Below are 25,777 nucleotides of genomic sequence, written 5' to 3' on the forward strand. Positions count from 1 at the left end.
CGAGGGCTGAGCTTCGTCAACGCCTCCTCTTCCTTCTCTGCCCGCCGAAGCGGAGATTTCTCCGGCTGCTATGACACAAAGCAGAGGCCTGGAGGTGCGTTAGTTCCCGAAACTGTCCAGAAACAGGACTCCGGGGTGTTGTTGTTTTTTGGGGGGGTCCCCACCACCGCCACCCGCGGGACTTTGGCAAATAGCTGGCTTCTTTGGAAATGGGAATCGGGCTACCCCACGTCCTCCCCCCGCCATGTACAGTTCGTTCTTATATTTATTTAATTCGCTATAAAGCTGCCGTATAGGTTTAGTGTGGTCAAAGTTTACATTTATTAGGATATTGGCGAGAGGGAAAAGAATCGGCCCAGGAAGCTGTTTTTAATCCTACGTTGTGAGCCCGGGACCCTGTGAAATAATAACAAATGAACATGTACAAAGGGCGTTTATCTCTCACCACTGAGTAAATCGCAGGCTGAACCTCTTGTGTTAGCGAAGGGAAATGGGGAAATAGTATCGAGGTGAGTGGGTGGGGAATTAGGAGATATAGTGAAAGGTAGGAGTAGTAGACCCATTGAAATGAATGGGACACGTTAGTCCTGTAACCGCCCCATGTCCACCGCCTGGCCCTAGTATTCTGGACCAGCTGAAGTTTATGAACACTTTTCAGAGGCAGCCCAGGTAGAGCCCACTACAGTAGGCCACACAGGGGCCGGATCTACACTATTGCTTTAAAGTGCTTTATAACAGTTTTATAGCGCTTTAAAGCAGTTAAAGCGCTTTATAACTGTTATAAAGCACTTTAAAGCAGTAGTGTAGATCCGGCCAGGATGTAACTAAACCATGTGCCACTGTGGCAGGATCAGACATTTCTAGTGCAGCTACAGTTGGCTCAGTAGCCACAGATATGCAAATGCACTCCTGGCCACTGCTGAAATCTGAACATCCAAGTTCATGGCTGAACAGGAGAACAGCCAAACTGTGAACCCAAGTCTTCAAGGGAAGTCCAGCACAGGTTGAATCACTATTCCATGATCTGCCAAGCAACTAATCAGGTGTATATCTGTTTTATCCAGAGGTGTAGTTGAACCAGAGGTCACAGGGATGAAGTGCTGGCATTTCTTGATTTGCAGCAACACTGACGTCATCTGCCAACCCCCTCAGAATTCTTCTTCACTCTGAGCTTAGCTGTGCAGAAGTGCATTTTTCCAACAAAAGTATTGCTTCCTGGTGCAATACAAAGTACTTCATGGTGGCTTTGTCTTGAATGGACAATATTTGAAAGAACTACTTCTGGTGAAGAGGAGAATTGCTAAAATGGGTTTGTTGACATGGATCAACACAGCTGCCGGAATTTCTGGAGTATCCTTGAGGGCATGTGTATGGAGACTGTGATGATGAGTGCCTGCACTTCAAAATTTACCACTACACCACTTCTCTTGTCTGGATAAAGCTTCGGTTTGTTCACCCTCATCCAGTCTGTTTCTGCTCTTAGACACTGATATAGAATTACAACAGCTTTATTAGACTTAGACGGAAAAGATGGGTGTCATAAGCATACTGGTGGTACCACACACCCCAAACTCTAGAAAGCCTCTCCCAGCACTTTCGTGTATATGTTAAATAGTGTGGGGGGACAAGATAGAACTGTGAGGGACTGCACAAGCAACGGCCAGTGTTTCGAATAGGAGTCCCCCAGCACTACCTTCAATGTCAGGAGCCGCCATAGAACAGCGTATCCAAGTCTTATCCCAGAGAGGTGCCATAGAAGGATGCAGTGGTTGATAGTATCGAGAACTGTTGAGAGATCCAGCAGAATTCACAGGGACACATTCCCCATCCAATTCCCAGCATAGATCGTCCATCAAGGTGTCCAAGGCAGTCTCTGTCCTATAACCAGGTTGGAATCCAAAATCGAAATAGATCGAGATAATCCACCTCATTTGGAAACCTCTGAAGCTGCTCTGACAACTTGACCAAGAAGGAAATATTGGAGACTTGCTGGCAATTAATCAGAACAGTGTGGCTTAGGGGGGAGTGTTTCAGTTGAGTTCCTGGGACGGCATAGTTTAAGATTGCCGCCTGAGCATTTTATCAAATAATACCTCCGGACATTTTAAGGTTTGTCAATACTCCTACAGCTGGGTTGTTAGATTCCTAAACCACCTTCATCAAAATAAAATACTCATATGTGGGATTCTGCCACTAGGTTTTAATGATGCTTATACTGTTGGTAACACAATAGTACAGGCAAAATTAAGCATCTAAATTTTGCAAAATAAGCAACATACACAAGCCCAGTTTTTGTTTCCTGATTTAAATACCATGGTGTAAGTGCCATTCTCAAACATTATTACTTTTTGGATTGGGCAGTATTTAGGGTACGGCCTGTGCACCACTTCAGTTTCTGATCTGAATTCCCAAGAGAAATAGAGTGATTCAGACGAAATTGGTCCTAAGCTGAATTGTGTCAGGGTGGGTCCAAAGTGGGTTGGGTTGATCCAAATCAGTTCAGACAATTCGGAAGTCCAGATAGCCTGTCTGGGGAACGTAACAACTTGCTTAGGAGTGTGTGGGGGACTCAGCCTTAGAAAGTAGTATCTCTAGGTGCCAATAGGGCTGAACTTGTAACCAGCAGTCTCCAATCACAGTGGTAGAGGAGGGGTTGTATATGGTTTCATTTCCCAGTAAGAGAGAGAGTGAGTGAGTTGTGGTAGAAGGTGGAGAGTTCTTTGGATTGTGCTAGAGAATTCTAGATCCCTTTATCTTCTATTTGTTAGGCTTCAGGTTGTTTCCTTGCTTTGCTGCTTGTTCTTTGGCTCCTGCCCTTCTCAATTACTATTTCTTCCATTCCCATTTTTCTTCTCTTCCTCAATATTCTTATAAAAAACAAAACAAAATCCCCCCCTCAAAAAACCACTCCTTTTCTGTTAGGCTTTAAATAGTGTTAGTGATATTTCCTTTCCCCTCACCTTAGCTTGTGTAGGTAGTTTTTCTTCTTCTTATATCTGCTTTTGTTTTAGGGTGTGTGCTGTATGAGTGCAGCATAGACATTACTGTGTTCAAGCAAACTGTGTGTGGCCAAAGCAGTAGACATACACAGTCCAATATATATTGTGGGGCAAAGAACTACACACAGTACACATGAAGCATCTTAGGAGTACCACCGCCTGTAGAGCTGCTCTTCGCAGGAGCAGAGCTGCTGGTGGGACCAGCAGCACCAGTAGCCAGGTGGGCTCACCCCCAGTCCGGATAGTGCGTCCTGGTCTTTGGCGGCGGCGGCAGCAGCCAGAGCCCAGTCAGAGCAGGGCTCGGAGGTCACTATTTCAGGAGGCAGGTGCTGGCAGCAGCCTGGCAGGAGGAGAAGGACCATCTCCTTCTGTAGTGGGAGAGGGGAGCCCGCTGAAGGGAGCCCACCTCAAGACAGAGGTGTTGGATGTCCTTAGCATGGTGGTGGGTCAAGAGGAGACCCTCAGGGTTGTGGGTGAAGAGCAGCAGCAGGCAGAGCCTCACTCTCCATCACCCAACACCTCTTCCAATGTCACCTCTGCTGCTGTGGTGATCCCCAAGACTGAAGACGGGCTGCCTCTGTCTCCACAGAAGCGGCAGGGCAGCATTGTGTGGGACCACTTTGAGGTGGGATTGGATCCCTGCACTGCTGTCTGCCGCCATTGCCAGGTAACTCTGAGCAGGGGTAAAAAGCCAGGGCATTATACAACCAGCAGCCTGCTCCTACATCTAAAGAGGCAGCACCAATCAGTCCTCCTAGAGGCAGAGGCACCCAAGTCTCAGCAGACTGGCAATAGCAGGGGCAAGCAGAAGGCTGAAGATGCTGCTGGAGGTGCTGCAAGCTCTCCCTCTCCCACCCTCAAGAGGCTTAGGCAGGCTACAATGGAAGACACGGGGTGGGGGAAGTATGGGGCCACAAGATGGAGGTTGCCAACGCCTGACCAGATTACCAACTGTATTGGTGAGATGGTGGCGCTGGATGACCAGCCATTCAGCCTGGTTGAAAACAGAGGCTTTAAGAGGTTGATGGCTCTTGTGGTGCCCTACTACAGGCTGCCGTGTCCCACGACCCTTAGCAGGAGGTTGGTGCCCTCCCTGTACCGGGCATGCAGGGAGATCGTGCTGGATCATCTGCACCAGGCAGAGGAACAGATGGTTCACTTCACCGCGGACATTTGGTCCAGTGAGGGTGGAGCACACACTTACTTGTCCCTGACGGCTCACTGGTGGGCAGCCATAGGGACAACAGAGACCAGCACTTCTGGGACTGGGAAGGATGGGTATTGCCAGGCCCTCCTTCATGCACAAGTCATGGACCAATCCCACACAGCAGCTGAGATTACAGACGCCATGAACTGCATGGTGGAGGGGTGGCTAGTTGGGCACCAGCTCACCCGCGGTTACATGGTCACAGATGGGGGAGTCAACATGGTGAAGGCTGTGCACGATGGTGGGTTTGAGGGCATCCGCTGCATTGCACACATCTTCAACCTGATAGTGAGGGACGCCCTTGGTTTGGGCAGCACCAAGGTGTATCCCATCCCCCTATCTAGTATCTGTAATCTGTTGGAAAACTGCAGGAAGGTGGTTTGGCACTTCCACCACAGTGTCAAGGACAGTAAGTTGCTGCGGGAGAAGCAGGAAGAGTTTGGGCTCCCACAGCAAAGGCTGGTGCAGGACGTGGCAACACACTGGAACTCCACCTACCTCATGCTGGAGTGTATGGTGGAGCAACAGCGTGCTGTCCACGAGGTGTCCAGGGTCGGGGACATTGGCATCCAGACACCACTGTGCTGGCCGCAGTGGGATGCCATGTCCCAGCTGGTGGAGATCCTCAAGCCATTCCTTGAGGCCACTGAGACCCTGAGTACCAGGACTGCCCTCCTCAGCCAGGTGATCCCTGTGGCCAGGCATCTCCAGAAACAGATGGGCGAGTTTCTGAAAAGCAGGGATCACGTCACAGGCAGGTGCTTCCTGCCAGACGTGCGGGAAGTGGTGATAAAGCTGAGGGATGGACTATTACAGCGGGTGGAGCCCCTTTGCCAGGAGAGGGCATACATGTTGGCCACCATGTGTGACCCCCGTCTCAAGGATGGATTTTGTGAAGAGAATTCCCGGAGGGCGTGGCAGGAAATCCTGGTGGAGCAAGTGAGGAAGGCACGGGCGAAGAGGCTAGGGCAGGTGCCAGAGGAGGAGGGAGAGGGGACCATCCCTTCTCATAGGAGCACGCATTGCAACAGCAGGACCACAGGACAGGGGTTCTGGGCCAAGGCAGTGCAGGCAGCAGTTGAGGGGAGAGGCACCCATCCCATTCACCAGGATGATGCTACAACATCTGTACAGCATTACCTGGCAGAGCCCATGGAGGACTGGTCCACTGACCCCATGGCCTACTGGTCATCCCACAGCCAGGTTTGGCCGGACCTGGCTCAGATGGCTAGGGAACGACTCAGCTGCCCACCGACCAGTGTCCCAAGTAAGAGAGTGTTTTCAATGGTGGGTGACATTGTAACATCCCACCACTCCTACTTGGACACTGAGTTGGTGGAGCAGCTGGTCTTTCTCAAAGTGAACCTGCCCCTGCTGGGATACCCCACCCTCAAGCCCTCGAGCGAATGATTGGCACACTTTCCCTGTTTATCCTTATTCGGTCTGGCTTTTTTTTCCTTTGAGTCAGGCAGGGCATTATTATTATTTCATTATTAATTGGCTGTGCTTTCAGTGTAGTAACACAACTTCGAATGAGCCCAAGGGGATGCTCCTAGCATCGCTGTGCCCCTTACTCCAAGCATATCCTCATCATTATTATATTTTCCGTATTGTCCTTTGGCTGCACTTGCAGTGCAGTATAGCTGCTTTTTAAATTACAAAAAAGTTCTATCAAAACTAGTTCAATTACTGTTAAATTACTGTTACAATTCGTACTCCCCCATTGACCATAAGGAGAACTAGGGCCTGTTCACACATCATGCTAACTCACAGTGGGTGATAAGCTTGCAAACAACCTACTATATTCTCATCAGACAATTAGGCAAACAAGTGACATGGCATGGTTTATTCCACCACCACAACCCTCCTCCCCCTGTAGTTCCCCCCAGACCAGCCGCTTCCGTTGCGTTGGAAACTATATCCTACTGACTCTTGCCCTGCTGCTACTACACATCAGCAGCCTGTCTCTGATTCATCCACTTTGGGCATCTGTGGCCTGTGCTGGTTCTTAACCCCATGACAATCCTTGCCCACTGCCCTGTTTGCTTCCTTTCCCACTCCTGCCCCTTCTTCCCCAGTCCTCATTCCTTACCCACTGCCCCCAATTTCCAAGCCTTTGACGGCTCCCCCCTCACCAGCAAGAAACCAACAACGCAGAATAAAAAGAAATAAAAAAAACTTTTTATCAGTACACAAAGCAGTTTATTTGGCTTGCTTAATACTGGGAACATTCTACTCAAAAAGGGGGAGGGGGTCTCCAACTCTGAAGGTTTGCAGGACTGGGACGAAGTTTAATATACAGGCACAAGATGGATACTGTCTGTTTTGTTTGTTTATTATGGTTTTAAATTTTGTATATTTGTTTTTAATGTTTACTGCTTTTAACTTTTGTAAACCGCCCAGAAACCTTCAGCTATGGGGCGGTATATAAATGTAATAAATAATAACTACTGGATAACGGTGTGACTTTGCTTTTCCATGCAAAAATGAGGATTTAACCATAGGTGAAACTGTTTGGGAAACACACTGGGGTGACAGGTGGCAGGATGGTTTGGAGTTGGTAGGAAAGCAACTTTGCTCAAAGTCACTCTGCTGATTACACACTCATGTGAGCAAGAGCAACTTTACAGAGCACAGTCGTAAAAGAGGGGAGAGGGAGGAATCAGGCAGCAAAGGGGATGTGCGGCAGTACAATCTGTTGCTAGGCAGATCTCAGGAACAGAGATTGCTCAAGAGGAGCAGAGTGGCAGCGGCATTTCTGTCCACCCTTGCCGAGCAGCTCTGTAGGCAATCTCCATAACCCACACTGGCGTGATAGACAACATGCTAACCTGCTGTAGGTAAGACAACCCCTACTACAAACTCTGGGTTGTTTGTGGGAAACAAACCACTGTGGCTGAAAGAGCAGCTCACAGATGACACTCTAACCCAGCCTTCCTCAACCTGGGGTGCTCCAGATGTGTTGGACTACAACTCCCAGAATGCCCCAGCCAGCTCTGCTGGCTGGGGCATTCTGGGAGATGCAGTCCAACACATCTGAGCGCCCCAGGTTGAGGAAGGCTGCGTCTAACCCATCATGGATTGTTCCAGAAAATGACCCATCATGGGTTAGCATGTTGTGTGGATCCAGTCCTACAGTATGTTTCCAGTTTGTTTTTAAGAGCAGCGTAACGCTCCTGTAGTAAGCCACTTTCTTTTACCTTTTTCTAAGAATATTTCAGAGAGGTTTATCAATCTTTTCTGCAAGTAATCAATACAAATGCTTAATTCATACTTTAAAAATTAATCGTGAAAGGTTTTACAGGGTGTTTTTAGGGAACTCACCTTATACAAAAAATACATTACTAGTAATCAGATGGTAACTCCCACCCACCCAAAGTCCCAGATTATTTTTAATTCCTACTTGTATCCAGCATCCCTTGCACTCAAAACAGTTTATAGCAATTCAGAACACCTATATAATTTATTAAATAACTAAAGTCTCCAGTGAGTCCAAAATTTCCACCACAGAGAAGGCTGTCCACAGCATCTCTTTTTGTAATGAATGTGTATATGCATGTTTTTGAGTACAACATCTGTAAGAAAATAGTCTATGTGCTTGAATTTTTAAAGTAAGTGTGTTTGAGCCAATTTCCCCAACTTAGAAAAATATATTCCCTGTTTGAGTAAGAACGTAGTGCACCACACCTTTGGTTAAAAGCCCCCATAGACCTACATTGCTTGTTACTTGTGTATATGCTCTAGTTGCACACACATTTGCATGAGAATGAAGATGCATGGCAACATTTGATCCATACATAATGATTAAACACAACTCTTGTAACCCTGCTCTTCAACTGGGGGCTAGCATTGCCTCGTTTAGATCAAACATAATTGATCTCTTATTACAACAGTGCAACTTTTGATACACTTGAGAAAAATGTGTGGAACTTACTTCAAGGTAAAAGCATTCTTTCCTCTTGATCCAAAAAATATTTTGTCCATTATTTTCAAGTCAAAGATGCCATAGATTAGATTAAGCTTTTTTTTTTCAAAGTAAATGAGCATATTTTTTAAAAAATAATTACGTATGTACCACATTCCTTAAGATTTAGAAAATAACGCAGCACTTTGTTTCAACCATGATTTATTGCAAAAATTAAATCAACATTGACATAAATATTATCAAACGCACAACACATTCTAAATAAAACTACAGTTAAACAGTAATAAATACAGCAATTGTTATGAGAATCTGAAAACTGTATGTACTTATGTTCCAATTTTGGCACTAACCCTAAAATAAATCTCACTGCACTTGCGCAAGCGTCCCCTAGTGCAATGCCAATAGCATTTGCTGATGTAACAGGTTTCCTTGGAAAACCCACTGCATCAGCAAACACTATTGGCATTGTACTAGTGCAATGTGATTTACATTAGTGCTAGTGCCGAATTGGATAGTGCCCTATTTCATTTCCACTTCTAAAAATAAAAATGTTCAAGGTGCACTTCTAATGTTAACTTCAAAGGTGTCACGACTGGATCAGTTGCACTCTGATTGTAAACATTTACAGGTGTCTCCGCTTACACCACTGTCATCATGAACCTGCACTGGCAATTCCTCTTGGTGATACTCCTTTCCTGCTTTTTGTGTGTTGGTGAAGCAACTTTTTGGAAATGGAAAATACTGAGATTGCATATGTTTTTCTAAACTTGAAAAGGATGTTTTTTAACTAGTATTTTTAACTAAAATTACTTACAATTCTTACTTTGTGAGGTGTTCGCTCATTTAAATTATTGCCTGGATATCAACGTTTTCACATATCTGCAAATTAAACAGCCTACTGAAAAGAGCAGAACTATCCAAAATAGGCCATAGCACTTCAGTTTAAAACACTTAAAAGTAATTCCTATTGATATCAATACCATTTACTTCCAAACTTGTACCTAAGACAATAGAATTCTAGATATTCAGGCTGATGATACCTAGATCTAAATGGCATTTGTTCAATTCCTACACTATGACACCCATTCACAAATACTAATTCTAATCTGTAGGATTCATTCACACATTATGTGTGAAATAGAGGTAATCAGGATATCTCCCAAGATATCCGCAACTCAATTGTTAAATAAAATCTTAAATAAATATTGTTAAATAAATAATTTATAAATTTTAATCTGAAACATAAATGTGATCTGCAAAAGTAATTTACAAATATGAAAAAAACATTAATCCATCAGTACTTTTCCAGTCCAACTTTTCTCAAAAAAAAGGCCACATTTTTCAAGTTTACAGTGCATCCATTGGTCAGTTACAATGCAATAGAACACAAACTTCTGCCCAATCTGAAACAATAATGTGTGCTGCCAAACCTCCCATGTGCTGTAGTGCCCACAATTATATTTTATAGTGATAATATATGCTGGTAACCCAAGTCTAATTTAAATTCATATATGGGAGCAACTTGTAGTATTTAGACAAAAATCGAAGCTATCTATGTTAATTCATCAAGTAGCCATGTTGGTTCATGGGGGTGGGATCCAAAAGCAACAGTAGCATGTTTACTTTATTAGGACCAACTAAAAAGTTCACAAATTATCAGTGAACCCGATAGGTTGTTCAGGCCAACGTATCAGGTTCACCTGAGCAATTTTCAGAATGGGTGTTAAGCAAAACAACCTTTAAAAACACATACACCAAGGACAGAATTGGAAAGAGAAAAAGATGTTGAATGCTGTCTGGGCATAATGAAAAGCTTAAGTCTACAAACTGTTTGTAATAATCTTGAAATAGAATGGAAGAAGTGTTACACATACTTAATTAGGTTAGACCATGCTTGGTGAAAAAGATCTCAGGTAGCACACACACACAAACGATGGCTTCTCTCCCTTTGGCAATATAACACCCAACAGTTATTTTGCTCTGGCTCTAGAGTACGTGGAGCACACAGGTCCCTTGTAAAGCAGAGTCAAAAAGTAATGAAAAAATGTGGCAGTTTTTAAACTTAACTTTAGGTTGTGCAGTAGGTATAGAATCAAAAAAGGCAAAATGTGTAGTGTTACCTAGTTATTGGAAGGCATGTTTCTTCCATAGGAAAAGTCTGGTGTACCTGGTAGGTCATCTTCCTGCAGTGCTATGCTCCCCTATATAATAAGTTTCTTGTCCCAGAAGTAGTATTCTACTCTTACACATTGTATACACAGACACAACCATGTGAACGCATAGCACTGGGAAGATTGCCCACAATTTCCCATGTATTGCATTCAGGATCATATTTCTCAATGTTCTGCAAATATGATCCTTTGGAAGAGGAATAGCCCCCCGTTACATAGATGCATCCATTTATGACAACTGCACCACATTCCATCCTTCGTTCTATCATATCAGCCTTCTGTTTCCACACTTTTTGCTCTGGATCATAGCAATTGGTGATTGTAGTTTGACCACCCACAAGATATAGATCATTTTCCAATGCAATAGAACACAATCCATATTCTATAGGAAGAACAAATAAAATGCGTAAAACAATGAATAACCGAAGCCAAGCATAACAGGTCCTCCCAGTTATTGCAGTGATGACAGATTAAGAAAACCATGCAGACCATTTTAGTTTTCTCTCTCTATCCCTAGTTATAGTTCAATGCAAAACCTGCTTCTGCACTGAATACTCAGATTCTTCAGGCATTTACCATCTTCAACTAGTGTCCATATCTGAGCCACACTCCTGTTGGTTGTAATTTCCAACAATTTCTATTCTAAAGCAGGTCTAGCATAATCTCATTGGCCTCAAATTCAACTGAGTAAGTTTTAGAGGACTTCAGATTGTATGTAAACCACCCAGAGAGCTTTGGCTATGGGGCAGTATAAAGATGTAAATTACTACTACTACTACTAATAATAATAATAATAATAATAATAATAATAATAATAATAGGGATACTTCACTGTCTGTATCGCTTTAAGGTTAATCGTTCTAAACCAGGTGGGCAACATGTAGCCCTCTTGTCATTGCTTGCATTCTTACAGGGAGCAGATAAACAGGGAGCAACAGTTGAGGAGGAGACTCAGGTAGTGGGCACTTTACTGGTGTGTGGATTTTGACAGGTGATGCCAGCTCTGAGTATTGTAAACAAGCCATGGGCTTTTGAATGACAGCATAACATGTTGGTGCAAATCGGTAGAGTGATTTCAGAGATTTTTGATGGAAAAAGACAAATTGCTTTGTTCACTAGGCAATTTCTCAAGCTGTTAAGTAAAAGTAAAACTTACCTGGATATGGACTGGTGGTAATTATGTTCCATTCATTAATATCAGAGTGATAGCTTTGAACTTTGTCATAAGTGCAGCTTCCCCGATAGCCATAATGACCTCCAGTGACATAGATTACTTCATTCAGGACACAGGCTGTGGCATTTCCAACCCCTGTTTAGTAATATTAACTTTGTGAAAGGTTTCCAAAAAAGGATAAATAATATTCACCATAATTTCCATCAATAGGTTACTAATACAGCTAATTATATTTAGTTATATGGAATTATATAAACAGTAATGTATTTGTAACCAATTACTAACTAATTAGTAATATATATAGATATAACTAATATAAATACAAAACTACATATTCAGGATTTTAAATATATTAATAATAAAGTATGTACTAAAGACAACCACGTCAGTATAACCACAATATAACCACACTAATATAATAAAAAACTGATATTTTCCTTGTTTATGTTAAAACCTTTCAAGATTTGTGTATTGTTTGTGTATTTTATTACATAGCTCTGGTTTTATAGTGCTTGAAAAAAAAAAGTAGGTATAGCAATATCTTTGCAGGTCTACTTTTAGTGCATTAGTTTGCAGTCTTCATTATATTTTTGCTGAGGTAAAAGTCAACAGAAAAACTACAAATGATTCAATATTCTCACTAGTTGATCCCTCTGTTATTTCCAGGTATACACATGAAATAATGTCCCAAACCCTTAACAGTCTTAAATAAATATGTTATGTATAATTTATTATGACAAACTAGTAAGTATAGGTAATGTTCTTTTATGGAAGATAGCTTAAGGGCGCAATCCTTTGAATGTTTAGACAGAACAATGTCCTATAACTCCCAGCATGCACCAGCCAGCCATGCTTGTTTAGAAAGAAAAAAGTCATATATGCATAGGATTATACCTTAAGCAACCAAAGTTTAGGACTGCATTTTACTTGAATTTTGTTGAATATTGTTGCAATAATCAAACACAACTTTTCACTATCTGCTCTAATTGACATTTCGTACACTTCTTTTTATTGGTAGGGGATTGCAATGTTTTCATTAGACTGCCTTTTGAAGCAAGAATGGGGAATATGTGGCCCTCTGGATGTTGTTGGCTGGCAACTCACATCCACCATACCAGTATAGCCAGCGTGGAGGGATGATGGGAGCTTCAGCCCAACAACGTCTAGAAGGCCACACATTCCCCATCCCTGCTTTAAAGCCTGAAGGAAAATAAAGTGTGCAACAACAGGAGGAGACGGTAATAGGGTAGTATCTTTCAGTTATTCCTGAATATTTAAAAAGGCAAATGCAAAAATCATCATCATCATACAGGAAGCATGCATTTCATCACATACCTTTAATCATGTTTGCAATAGGGAACCATTTCTTTTTTAAAGGATCATATAATTCTGCTTCTTCAGCTGGAGCCCCTTTTCTGTAACCGCCTAAAGCATAGATACAGCCATTCAAGGTAACTGCACAGTGGTAATACCTTGCATTAAGCATAGGGCAGCCTTCAGTCCATTCATCAGCTTCACAGTTGTATATCCACATTATATCAAGAGCTTCTATATTGTCTGTCCGATAGCCCCCTGTCACATAAATGCTGGGTCCCAGACTAGTAACTGCATAACTTTCCCTTGCGTGGTCTGGCATATCTGCTCCTTGGATCCAAGCATTGGTTACTGGATCCCAAACATGCACCTCAGATAAAGGATGCCAGTAATACCCTCCAATCACATACATAACGGCTGTAGACCGTGCACAAGTTACTTTTGGATTGAGACTTAGTGCATTGTGTATTAGAGACCTGATCTTGTTTTCATTCAGCCGACATTTCTTGTGCAAGCTTAGGGCTGATCTCAAATACATTTCATCTAAAGCTATTTCAAGACAGCTCAGGAGATCGTAAATGTACTCAGTTCTTTTGTCAACATCATAGGCTATCCACTTAATAATGGACTCTACTGCTGCCTCTTCTTTCCAAATGCCAAGATTCTTTCTGGAGAGAATAAACTGGAGTTTCTCACTGCTGATTTCCAGAAATTCTTCCTGCCTCCAGACTTCGTCAAATCTAGATAATAATATCCTTCTAGATTCCTTCTCTAGCTCTGAACAGACATGATATTCTGCAAAGGAGTGCATCCCTAGGCAGTTGTCAATGTCTAAGTGCCTTATCAGAAACTGCTCACAGGCTTTTTTGACTGAAGTAAACTGAAGGAGATCTGCAGCTTGGAGGAGGCTTTGAACGTTTCTCTTTGTTATTTGGATCTCTGACGTGTATGTATAAATCACCAAGGGTTCCAGTACTGTGGGACTGAGCCCAGAAAGTTTGATCTGGTTTTTTGACTTTTCTTTCATGTCAGAGGTGAACATGGCTTTGAAATAGTTGCTGCAAGCAGCTAACACAGCTTTATGGCAATGGAAAGTCACACCCGCTGCACACTGTAGAGTAATATCAGTGAATAAACCTTCAAGGTAGAATGTTCTGAATGCATCTAAGAACTCCATGGGATGAGAGAGATCTTTATATATATAGGTATATTCCTCCTGCTTGCTCAGTTCCATTACTGCAAAAAAACATTAGAAATGGTGAGGCAATGGAATTCATAAAGCCCATTCCTATGCATGTTCATTCAGTAAGAAGTCAAAGAATCATAGAATCGTTGAGCTGGAAGGGGCCTATAAGGCCATCAAGTCCAACTCCCTGCAGGAATCTATATTAAACCATGCCTGACAGGTAGCTGTCCAGCTGCATCTTGAATGCCTCTAGGGTGGGAGAGCCCACTACCTCCCTGAGGTTTATTTTGTGATGCTAAAATTAAGAAAAGGAGCAGGAGATGTGCAGGCAGTTGACGGCATCCCATAAACTTCTGTGAGTGGCCAGCAATGAGCGTGCTATAAATCGCTCGTTTAAAGAAGCATTCTAAAATGCCACATGCATGGACAGCTATATAAACATAGACCTAAATAATGTACTAGAGCATCTTTTAATTTAGGACTGTGGTTCTACAGGGAGACTGTGTATATTGTACTCAGAATTAAGCCCTGCTGAGTTCAATACCACTTAATCCCTAGTAAGAGTGTTTAGGATTTTGTCAAAGCACACCATTATCAATCAAAGCTGGAAAAGTCAAACATCTCCTAGTAAAAGAATATACAGACACATCCATTTACAAATCAATTTAATCTCACTGCTAGAAAGGCAAAGATAATCAGCTAAGGCAAGAAAAATATATCCCTTTTGCCCAGTTAAGTATGTTTTTCTAGGTTGATTTTGGCTTCAGCAATGTAACAGCATCAAATTTCCTCATGTCATTCTCTATTTCTCTTAAAAGAAAAACATGTATAATAATATTTTTCATAGATGAGAATGCAACGGAGGAAATAATAAAAGTAACAATTAAATAACTAACAGTAAATATTGAGATCATTATGCAATTGGTACAAGGCAGCGGGGTGAAAAACACATTGGCTTGGATATAGATTTAGACACATGCAACTGGGCTGGTGGAAGCAGAGTTCCCCTCCCCTTCCTCCAGCTCCTCCTCCTCCTACTACTACTACTAATAAATTTCTTACCCACTTCTCCCTTTGGATCGAGGAGGGGAACAACATTAAGTACAATACAATATAAATCAAATGCATAAAACTGATTAAAAGAGCACATAAAACCAATACAATATTAAAGTAACAATCGGGACATCTTCTTATTCTTAGGTTTAAAATTAATCTGGTTAGGCCTGCTGGAAGAGACTAGTCTTTATAGCTGTCTTAAACTCAGAGAGGATGTTAAGCTGACGAAACTCCTCCCACAAGCTATTCCACAGTCTGGGGGTGGCATAAGAAAAGGTCCTCTGGGTTGTCAGCCTAGTTTTGGCTGATTGGAGTAAGTTCTCCCCAGAGGACCTGAGTGTGCAGGATGGATTGTAGGAGAGAAGATGATCCAGCAGATAACCTGGACCCAAACCATATAGGGTCATGGTGCCCTTTGAACGGGATAAGCTGTGATGCAGGGATAATGGGGGATCCCCAAAAATTGAACAGAGGCTCCTTCTGTGAGCAGAGTTCCATTGACAGAAGTTACATCCACCCAAGGCATCTCCTCTTCTACATTACCCCCACTGCACTACCAGTTCCCCCTTTCAACAGAGTCCCCTAACCTCCTATGTAGCATGGGGGTGTGGAGGGGGGAGCTGAGGGAAGAGGGATCTAGGAAGTCAGCTTCCACCAGCCCAGTTGCACACCCCAAAACCTAGATTCAACCCATTGTGTAAAATTAATTAACACTGCAATCCTATACACACTTACTTCTTCTTCTTCTTCTTCTTCTTCTTCTTCTTCTTCTTCTTCTTCTTCTTCTTCTTCTTCTTCTTCTTATTATTATTATTATTATTCATTTATATAGCACCATCAATGTACTTGGGAGTAAGCCTAATTTAACTCAATGTGCCTTACCTCTGAATAGATGTGCATATGGCCATACTGCTCCTAAGTAGCAGCATAATCTCTATACAGGTCTACTAAAAAATAGGCCCCATTGAGTTCAATGTGACTTAGGGTGAAATTCTATGCATGCTGGCTGGGGTCTTTTGCCTGTCTCAACATGTATAGGATTGCAGCCTTGTTCTCACACGTAAGTGGTATAGGATTGCAGCCTACACCCCATTTAATTTAATGAGTTCTAAGCAAACCTGCTTAGGATCACGTGGGTAATTCGCTAGCATGTAATCAATGCACAGTGGTGCTATTGGCCCCTATTGGTGCTCTGGTGAGCAGCGGAGCAGAATGTGTCCTTTTCCCAGCTTTCAAACGCGGCAGGCGCACAAAGCCAGCAGGTCAGGACAAAATAATAGCATTTCAACAAAACAACTACAACAAGACTTTGCTCCGTAGAGTTCTATGGGGGCGTTGCGCTCTGGAGTAATAAAATGCCCTTGTTGGTGAAGCTTTAGAGCCTTGTAAAAAAAAAGGCTGATATGTATGAGCCAGTGGGCGGTCCGAGGTCTATTCTTGGTACTGTTCGTCAGGTGCATAAGCAAAATATGACACAATCCAACCGACTCGTCTTCTCGCCCGATACTGTTGACAAGGCGGTGTTGACAACAACCCCTCACCGTATAAAATAGTGACAGACAACATCTCTCCCCCCTCCCCCCGTCCCCATTTGCTAAAGACCCACCTGCTCTCCAAACAGGCTGACAGGGAGGCGCGGACTTTCGCTGGACCAAGAAGGGAAGGCGCCAGGCGGGTCAGCTTCCAAAAAGAATGAAAACAAAGGAAGGTCGGACGACGACCCTGGCAATAAATTGCAATTGCGAGGAGGAGGAGGAGGAGGAGAGCCCCCAACCACACATATTCTAACAGGCAGCCCGGGATTGGTTGTGGGGTGTTGTGGAAACGCCTCTCCTGCTGCTCCCTCCATGTGGAGCCAGTCAGCTCTTCTGGAGTGGGCATGTTGCTGCCTTTCCCTGAGAATTAAGGGCAGGAGTGGGGTGCACACGCACGGGACAAGGCGCTGGAGGCCCCTTCCGGTGTGCACCTCTTGCTCGGTTCTCTTCTCCCAGGCAGACCTTGCCTTACAATGCAGTCCTAGGCATGTCTACTCTGAGGTAAGCACCGATGAGTTCAATGGGGTTTACTCCCGGGTAAATGTGTAGACGGTGGCAAATTTATCCTATGCCGACTCACCTGGGAGTAAGCCCCATTGAACCCAGTGGGGCTTACTTTTGTGTAGACATGAATAGGCTTCCTCTGTTAGAATCACGAGGCCGCGGGCCAACAAACTCGGAAAAGTCGAGGCCGGCGCCGCGTTTGCAGAGGGTTGCAAACTGCCTGCCCTACGAAGAAGGCCCGCCCGCATGCATGCATGGTTAGCCCGGTGGCTGGCTGCTCTGCAGTAAGTTCTATTCCCATCCACCCCACACCCAGTTCAGAGAAGCAGGGTGAGAAAGAGACGCGAACAAGAGTGACAATGGGGCAGCTATTGCACTGGCTGCTGCTTTTTCCGGGAGGTAACGGAGAAGGACCAAGCCTTCCGGCCTTCCTCGAGCTCTTGGCAGCCCCTTTGACCATCTTTGGAAGAGATACCGCTTCTTTTCGCTGCTTGCCAGCTGTAAGCTATAGAAAGAGCAGATGGGGCCGGCTGAGGCGGCACCTCCTATTTTGGGTGTCTCAGCTGGCTGCTCCTCCGCCCAGGCCCCTCTCCTCCCAACAAGGTCATCTTTAATCCACGGGCAGGCCGACCTACCCTCCCCCAGCACGAAGCCGCGCCCGGGAGAGAAAAGGGTCCCGTCCCTTTAATAGCTTCTTCTATCTCAGAATGTCTCTTGCTGCTTTCTTTCCAGGCTGACTGGGGGCTGTTAGTGCTTGGGTTTGACTCCCAAACACCAGGATTGGCTCCAGGTTTTGGAGGGCACCCTCAATACCACCCCCGTACTTCAGAGAATCTTTCTTCTCACCCCCATTGTCAAGAGCTGCTATTGCTCCTCCTCCCCTTTCTCATTATTGCTGCCACTTGCTTGACAAGCAGAGAGCAAGTAGTCAGTGGCATCTACCGCATCTCAACACAAATGTTGTCTGGGCCAAAGGGAGAGAGAGGCAGGTGAACAAGCAGGATGCAACGATGAAGAGAAGCAGCAATTCCAGGGGTCTCTTGTCAGTGGGGCCCTGCTGGGGGTGTGGGTCATGTCTACCATTGACTCCAACCCTGACCAACACTTGTCTGTCACAAGTGAGTTCGGTAATATACAAGAATAAAAATACACAATGCAAAGACATGGAAGAGCTGATCTGCAATTCATGTTATGAAGGCAACCTGCTGGGCATGGAGTTACATAGATCAGGATTGGGCATAAAGTAGATCTCCAGATGTTTTGGATTTAAACTCCTACCTTCCTGACCATTAGCCATTTTGGCAGTCTACTTTCTGCCCACCCCCAATTTAGATAGTTCTTGGTCTATGCTATAAGATGGGAGGATTCAAGTCAACCTGGAAGTCTACCCTGAAATCTATTCCCCAAACCTCAGATGCATAAAGATCTGATTGTACTGACTCAGTGGTGAAGGAGGGGCACTCTGCCCATGTTCAATTAATTCCAACTACTATTGCTTTCCATTTTCCAGGATTGTGCTAACGAGCCCTGTAGCATAAACCTTGCAAGGTCCTGTCAGATAAGCACAGGCCCTTAGGAAATAAAGATTTTACAGGACAGGTGGGAAGAAGATAAAACCATACTCTGCGAAATTAATTATAATTATTGAATATTTGTAATGGATTGAAGTTGACATTAGTTTTTATTAGTTTTTCATTCTTTGACTTTTTTCTTTGTGGCGGTGGGTATGTTTTGTACATTTAATGAAACTAAAAGAAGAAAAAATATGCTCCATCAGTGCCCGACATAGCACTTTTTGGCTTTTTTTTTTTTTTTTTTTTGCCAAGAATGCTGACCATGAACTGATTTAGTAACGCATTTCTTACGTTCTTAAACCCCGTGTGCATTTTCAGAATCACTTAGCACATATTAGTTTTGAAATTGTGAGTAGTCGTTCTTGCTTTGTAAAGCTAATAAACGTTGCTGAAAAATTCAAGTGAAAAATATAAACCATGGAACAATGAAGTTAACTCCCCCACGTGTTTTACAGAACACTGCAACACCGTAAGCATATGATAGCTCTCACTTTTTACCCTCAATTTTTGAACACTACTGAGAGGAAAGATTTGTCACAAAGGGAAGTGGGCTTGTCAAAGGCTTCTACAAGGCACAGCTCAATTACACCCACCACCTTTTATAAGTTCACAAGGAGCACCTGACATTTCTTAGAGAATAAACCAAGGTTATTCCACACTAGAGGCATTCAAGAGGCAGCTGGACAACCCTCTGTCAGGGATGCTTTAGGGTGGATTCCTGCATTGAGTAGGGGGTTGGACTCGATGGCCTTGTAGGCCCCTTCCAACTCTGCTATTCTATGATTCTATGATATAGGTGGTGACTGAAGAGAGCGCCTTTTTGATTATGGCACCCTATCTTTGCAATGCCTTCCTCAGGCACCTACTCTTTTCTTTAGTGCCAGCCAAATACCAATTTAGTTTACCCAGGCCTTCTAAACACTGGTTGCGCTAGTTTTAACTCTCTTGTTGTTCTATAGTTTTAATGTTTTAACTTATTATGAATTTATTTTAAGATTTGTGAGGCACTCTATGAGTAGTAGCACTGCAGAGCAGGGTATAAACTCCTAAATAAATAAAGGCCCCATTCAGAAGACACCTTAAACCATGGCTTTAACCATGGTGAATAAAGCAGGTATGAAATAAATATTATTATTATTATTATTATATTATTATAGTTTACAACGAAGCCAAAGAAATCAAATTAAAATATGGTTATTTAATAAAATATTTAATTAACTATTCTTTATGTCAGCATGGATCCTTAAATACAAAACTACAAACGAGATAAATTAAATTTATATCTTTGTTATTTTAAACAATATACAGACTCCAAATGTTGCAGTAGGCACATTGTATTCCAATAACAACTGAGTGTAAGGTGGATCTCCAAGCAAATCCATTGTTCAGTGTACCAAGCCCTTTAACCTCAGTATTTAAATTTCAGCAGATTGCCAAATAATTTTTTCAAGGGAAAGATCGCCATAAAATTACTGGGATCTGGAAGCCAGCTAGCAACTATCTAGTTTTGGCTCCTTACTCTCCCTTATTCATACTTTCAAAAGATACATATCCTTTAAAAACTAAAAAAAAAACACCCACCAAATATGGATTTCCACATATTAAGCAAAACATTTTAACACAATCACCTTTCACAATAGGATAAAAAGATCAACACAATACTGCTTATCAATATATGCCATTTTTCCTAAATCATAGGAACTTGGATAACATACTCCTGGGTGATATCCTCACAAGTATTAGCAAAAAATCACAAATGGGGGTGCTTCAGTACACAGAAGACTGCAGCAAGAGGCATCAAAATCAGATTGGTGTCACTGACATTCCACCTTCTAATGTTATACACAGGGCAATCATTTCAGCAAAATCCTAATTTTAGTTTTATGGCTGCAGTCCTGTGCACTCTTTCATGGGGTTAAGCTCTATTGAATTTAAGTAGGAATTACTTCCAAATAAACACACATAGAATCAGGCTGCAAAAATGTCAAATGCTCTACTACTTGTAACAAAGAGTACATCTCTATTGCCTCTTCCCTTTTAAATTCTTAAGGGTACATTTGCACTGCATGAATAAGTGAAGCCAGATTTTGAAATAACCTTCAGAACTGATGCTGCCTGTCTTCTATATGACCTTTCACTCTCTAACCAATCTGATATTGATACTAAATAATGCTAGTAAATGGAGAAAAGTATTTTTATTAAATAGGAAGAGGAAGGGTAGCTGCCATGTTGTATTGAGGTGCACAAGAAACATTTTGCCACACAATTAGCCCAAATGTCTAGATTGCTTTTGTGACATATGGAAGCGAATGCCCTCAATAAATTATAGAACTGGGCTATACTCAAATATAGTGGGGAGCTTTAGATCTCTTGTAAGTAGGAGCTGGGGTATAAAGGTCCAAGAGGTTCTTAGTGGAGAGACACTGAGAAGAGTTAAAAGCCAAAACTACACCTGTTATAAGAGCAACCAACAGAGCAACAGAGCAAAATCACATTATCTTATGTGGATGCAAAACTACTGCTGCTAAAAGTAGCATTGGGAAACAAAGGTGCAATCTTGGGTTTAGCTCTTGCGACATTTCTACCACCCATCAGTGGCTTTCACTTCCTTGCAGAAGGACTTGGAGCAACGTTTTCAACTCTAGAAAAGGATGTTCCACTATTGTTCTGGAAACCAGCTACCCATATTTCCTTGTCCTTTTAATAGAGGAAAACTACTTTCATGTATCATAAAACAGATGCTACTGATACTTTATCTAATGCAACACAGATGTTACATGGCAACTATATTTAACAATGACTTTGGCATCTGCTTCATTCAATTATGTATTCCTCCCCTTTCTCGGGGATACCTCTCTTCTATCCCATCCCCCTCATTGCATAATGGAAGACAATGAATTAAAGTGGTGTAAACAAAACATTATTTTTCTAACATTCATAGAGAAATGGTCCTACCATGAAAAGATCAAGGTAGAACCAATTTATTATTATTCATCGGTATTCGAGCTATCCTTTTATAAGTAATTCTAAATAGTCCAGTATTTCAATACCAGATGACCAGATGACAACTGATGCTTCCACTGGAGCAAGATTCTGAGACAATTTAGAAATCATTTTCTCCAACATATACCCATGCCTTGGCATAACAACATCACTGTTTTTTAAACACATTACCGGGCAGAGATCGTTCCCACCATCACCTATATAAATAGTTTTTGAGTATTTCACTCTTGGCTTTAAATGGTTTTCTAAGAATTCTTCTAAAACTTTCCTCTTGCAGAGGTTTATGGGGCACTTTGTGCAATCATGAGCATGACAATTCTGTACAGTAAGATAGCCACAGCCATCAAAACTTGCGGGATTTGTAAACACTTCATCAAATAAGTGACAGACATTAGCAGCTTTTAAAATCCAATCAATAAATATTGCATTAGAATCTGATATAATTATGCAGTCAAAAAAACCTTTGTGTTTGTCAATAAAATCGAGGAGATCTTTCATTCCTGCAGTGAAAGGGATAGCTGTCATAGTCCTTTTCATCTCCTCTTCTCTTACTCCATTGTCCCCCAAGTATCTGAGGACTCTGCCCATATATTCTGTCCAATGTCCTTTTTCATAGGAGTTTTTTATTTCATCAGGAAGCACTGAACCAGGTGCACATTTCACAATCCAGGTATCACTATTTTCATCTACAATTGTATGGTCAAAATCAAAAACCAGCAGAACCTTCATTGCAGTTGGATAAATGTAACCCTGGAAATAAAAGAGAACTGTTTGCTTAATTGCTCTACTACTATATATAATTCATTGTATTACAATTTGATGATGGTGTCAGAAAAACAATTTGACCAGAGTAGATATAAACAATTATATTTTGACCATGGTCTTAGAAAGACAATTCTACAAGAAAAATATTTTATCTTATTCACAAATGAGGTTGCCTATGAGAGTATTTTAATGTTTTTGAAAGTACAGAGAATTCACAAGATATTGGAATGTGCAATATTTAATTTTGTAAACCACTCAGAGAGCTTCAGCTATGGGGCAGTATAAAATGTAATATATGAATGAATGAAATGAAATATCCCAGTGTGAAGTAGCAGTTAGGGCCGGGAAGACCTGGATCCAAATCCTCACTTGGTCATGAAACTCATAGGGTGACTGGTCACTCTTTCTGCCTAACCTATTTCACAGGGTTGTTGCAAGGATGACATGGAGGGGAAGGAACTATGTATGCTGTACTGAGTTCCTTTGAGGAAAGGTGGGATATAAATAAGAGAAAACTGTATGTGGTCCATTTGGAATGTGCAAATATCTACCATACTTATTGACTCTCTAGGTCTGAGAACAAACTAGTTTCTACAAAATATAATTTGCAACATTCAGACAAAATGGCATATCGCAGTTTGCTGCACACCGCAGTTTGCTACAAACCAGATCTACAGTTTTACTCTCCTACCCTCATACAAGAAGAAGGGAGTGTAAAGCTCACTGCATCTCATGCTTGTAACAACAAATAACTTATTACAAGATATATGCAGATACACATTAAACTGAGAATTGGTGTATGTGAAGCAAAACAAAGATATAAACAAAGTCAAAACAAAAATATAATACATTTGGTTATATTTTCAAGATGTAAGGAACTGTCTTGAGAAATCTTTCCAATATAATTTTAAAAAATGGAAAAGAAACTAAAACAATTATACTCACTGGTTGATGCTCAAATATTTGAAACCTGAATTCATTGGAGGGTCTCAGATAAAAAGCAGTGAATGTATCTTAGTTCTGTTCCAACATGAATGTAGGGAAGTGTATAATAGCTGCACATAAAGAGAGGTGAAAAGACTTACATTATCTTGTCCTGTCTTCAAGGAAGTCATGGTGGCATACAGAGTTCTCCCCCCTTTTTCTATACTCACAACAAACCTGTGTAATGACTAGTTTAAAACCACCCAGTGAGGTTCATCGATGAGTGAAGATTTGAACTCAGGTCTTCCCAATCCTAGTCAACATTAGGAGTGTGAGCCCAGGTTCTTTCACAATTTGAAAAACCAACATGATGGAATGACAGAATTACTCTAACCATATACTGAATAACCTAGACCATATCCCCAACTGCAGGTAATCAGAAGAGCTGCTTCTGTGGGCATCTTTACCGCAGGAGTCCTCAAATCCATTTGCAGCTCCTTCTGCTCCCTCCATGGAGGAAAGTGCATGGAATCTAGACTATAACATAAATAAACTATTGGGGGGTTTATGGATTTTAAATGTAAGCCAATCTTGGCTGAAAAGCAGTGAATAAATATAAATATTGTGTCAGATATTGACTTACTATGAGAACACAGAACAGAACGTCTGGTAATTAATGCTTTAGTTTGCTTTGAAAGTATGTCTTTAATCCTAAGCATACTATCAAAGGTATTCATCTTTGTGCAAACATCATGTGTAGGGCCTGGCTGTTCAGTTATGAAGCAATTGTGAAATGTGATTACTTTAGAGACTGCACATGATCTCAACACAGAACAAACTGAAATACTGCATTCAGACAATCATTTAAAGTGAGACTATCCACAGTAACTCTTGATTTGCTTTTGCATTCTTCACTGGCAAAACACAGGGAAGGACTTCACTTTATAAACTGCATGGAATGCGCAACCTTATTCTCTAAGCTCCCTAAAATCTCTGTAGCAAATGCCACTTACATCTCAGGATAAATGTTTCATTATGAAGGAGAGTTGTGACAGATTTTTAGCAAGTAGGGTTCCTCATTCAGCTGGCAGCCCTTTCCTTCCTAGGAAGCAGAAGTATGGCAAATGCTCATAGCCAGAAGACAACTAATCCTGTTCTATGGAGAGAAAAGACAGAAGTAGTTTGGTTAGCTGCCCAGCATACAGGACCTGCCTGACATTTCCCAGCCATGGTGGTCCCTGTTTCCCATCACTGCTGACACAGGTCTCTCTAAGAAACATCATGCCCTGAGGGGAGTAGACTGAAGACAGAGAAGCCTTTCAGGTTCATATATTTGATATATATTTAAAACCATCAATTAAACATATTTAAGCCATTAATTGCAACATATTCTTAGCAAAGGCAATTACTACTAAAAAAAAAGAAGCTTTTCAACCCCATTGGTATATGCATGCTCAGGGGGGTTGTAGTACATTACTTTAAGCAGCAAGACTACTCCTAAATACAAGATGTTAACAAATACAGATCACCTTCATATCAGAGCTCTGTCTTGCATTCGGCTTGGGTCTTATGCAGGTATAGGAAATGAACCAATGGTGAGGGATGATGGGAGTTGCAGCCCAACAACACATGAAGAGACAAATGTTCCTCATCCCTTGCCTTAAGGCTACAACACTACAAAGGAAGGCCATGGGGAGTAACCTCAGAACGTCTGTGAATAACACTCCCCTGCCTGCGAAGTGGTAAAATAGTCCATACAAGGCAGTAAGAACCGGGGCTAACAGCAGAGGCAGGGCTGGCCCTACCATTAGGCAGCGTGGTCCCTGCTTCAGGCAGCAGATTTCGAGTATCATGGAAAACGCAGCAAATTGTTGGTTGATGCGTTTTGTTAGGAATTTTTATTCTTACTGTCAGGGAGGGGGAAAGATTCTTGTGGCATTTCCTCAGGTGTTCAAATAAGCTATCTGGCCTTGGGTGCAATGGACTTGACCTGGGAAGGGGGCGCGCCACTTGCGGCGCCTCCGCCTCAAGCAGCAAAATGTCTTGGGCCAGCCCCGACCAGAGGCCTCGCTATCTATTGCGTGGGCCACCCCCGTGAACTGGGCCGATACTCCGGCACTCGCGGGTTGCCCCCCCCCGCCCCGGCTCTCAGGCGTTGCGGGCCGCGCAGCGCCCATTCGTTTCGCGAACACGCGAGGGACAGGCCGTGTGAACGAACCCGGCTGAGAAGGCCACGCGAGGGAGTGGGGGACGTGGCGGGTCTGGTTCAGGGTTGGGCGCGGGGCGGGGCGGGGGGCTAGAGAGGAAAGGGAAGATATCCCTCGCGCGGTGGGCCAGACTGACCTGCAACGCCTCTCGCAAGCCGGGTCACGTGAGCTCCCATCCTACTCTCGCGCCGCCCGGGCAGCAGAGCGTCGCGTGACTTCCTCCTCCCGCGCCG

The 25,777-nt window shown here is 42.6% G+C and overlaps 2 protein-coding genes and 1 long non-coding RNA gene across 6 annotated transcripts; 1 reads left to right on the top strand and 2 right to left on the bottom strand.

The window, feature by feature from the left end:
- LOC134392256 (uncharacterized) lies at positions 1-1,461 on the top strand. Its single transcript, XR_010025037.1, has 2 exons — positions 1-94; positions 1,065-1,461. It is a non-coding gene; the product is annotated as an uncharacterized LOC134392256 (long non-coding RNA).
- An 8,783-nt stretch (positions 1,462-10,244) lies between these two features.
- Positions 10,245-14,024, bottom strand: KLHL23 (kelch like family member 23). The gene is made up of 3 exons (XM_063118610.1): positions 12,812-14,024; positions 11,459-11,611; positions 10,245-10,684 (listed from the first exon to the last, which is right to left on the bottom strand). The coding sequence occupies exons 1-3, from the start codon at positions 14,022-14,024 to the stop codon at positions 10,374-10,376; spliced, it is 1,677 nt and encodes a 558-aa protein (XP_062974680.1). The 3' UTR covers positions 10,245-10,373.
- Positions 14,025-19,851: 5,827 nt separating this feature from the next.
- Positions 19,852-25,713, bottom strand: PHOSPHO2 (phosphatase, orphan 2). 4 transcript variants are annotated; one of them, XM_063116418.1, is made up of 4 exons: positions 25,681-25,713; positions 24,351-24,488; positions 23,359-23,468; positions 19,852-22,398 (listed from the first exon to the last, which is right to left on the bottom strand). In XM_063116418.1, exon 4 carries the CDS (start codon positions 22,375-22,377, stop codon positions 21,652-21,654), a length of 726 nt encoding a protein of 241 aa, XP_062972488.1. In that variant the 5' UTR covers positions 22,378-22,398; positions 23,359-23,468; positions 24,351-24,488; positions 25,681-25,713; the 3' UTR covers positions 19,852-21,651. The 4 variants fall into 4 exon arrangements, with proteins under 4 accessions (XP_062972488.1, XP_062972487.1, XP_062972486.1 ...); XM_063116417.1 differs by lacking the exon at positions 25,681-25,713 and adding an exon at positions 24,867-25,032; XM_063116416.1 differs by lacking the exon at positions 25,681-25,713 and having other exon boundaries at positions 24,351-24,576.
- Between the last annotated feature and the right edge of the window lie 64 nt (positions 25,714-25,777).

Source organism: Elgaria multicarinata, chromosome 2 (genome assembly GCF_023053635.1).
Source record: "Elgaria multicarinata webbii isolate HBS135686 ecotype San Diego chromosome 2, rElgMul1.1.pri, whole genome shotgun sequence".
Classification (NCBI taxonomy): domain Eukaryota; kingdom Metazoa; phylum Chordata; class Lepidosauria; order Squamata; family Anguidae; genus Elgaria; species Elgaria multicarinata.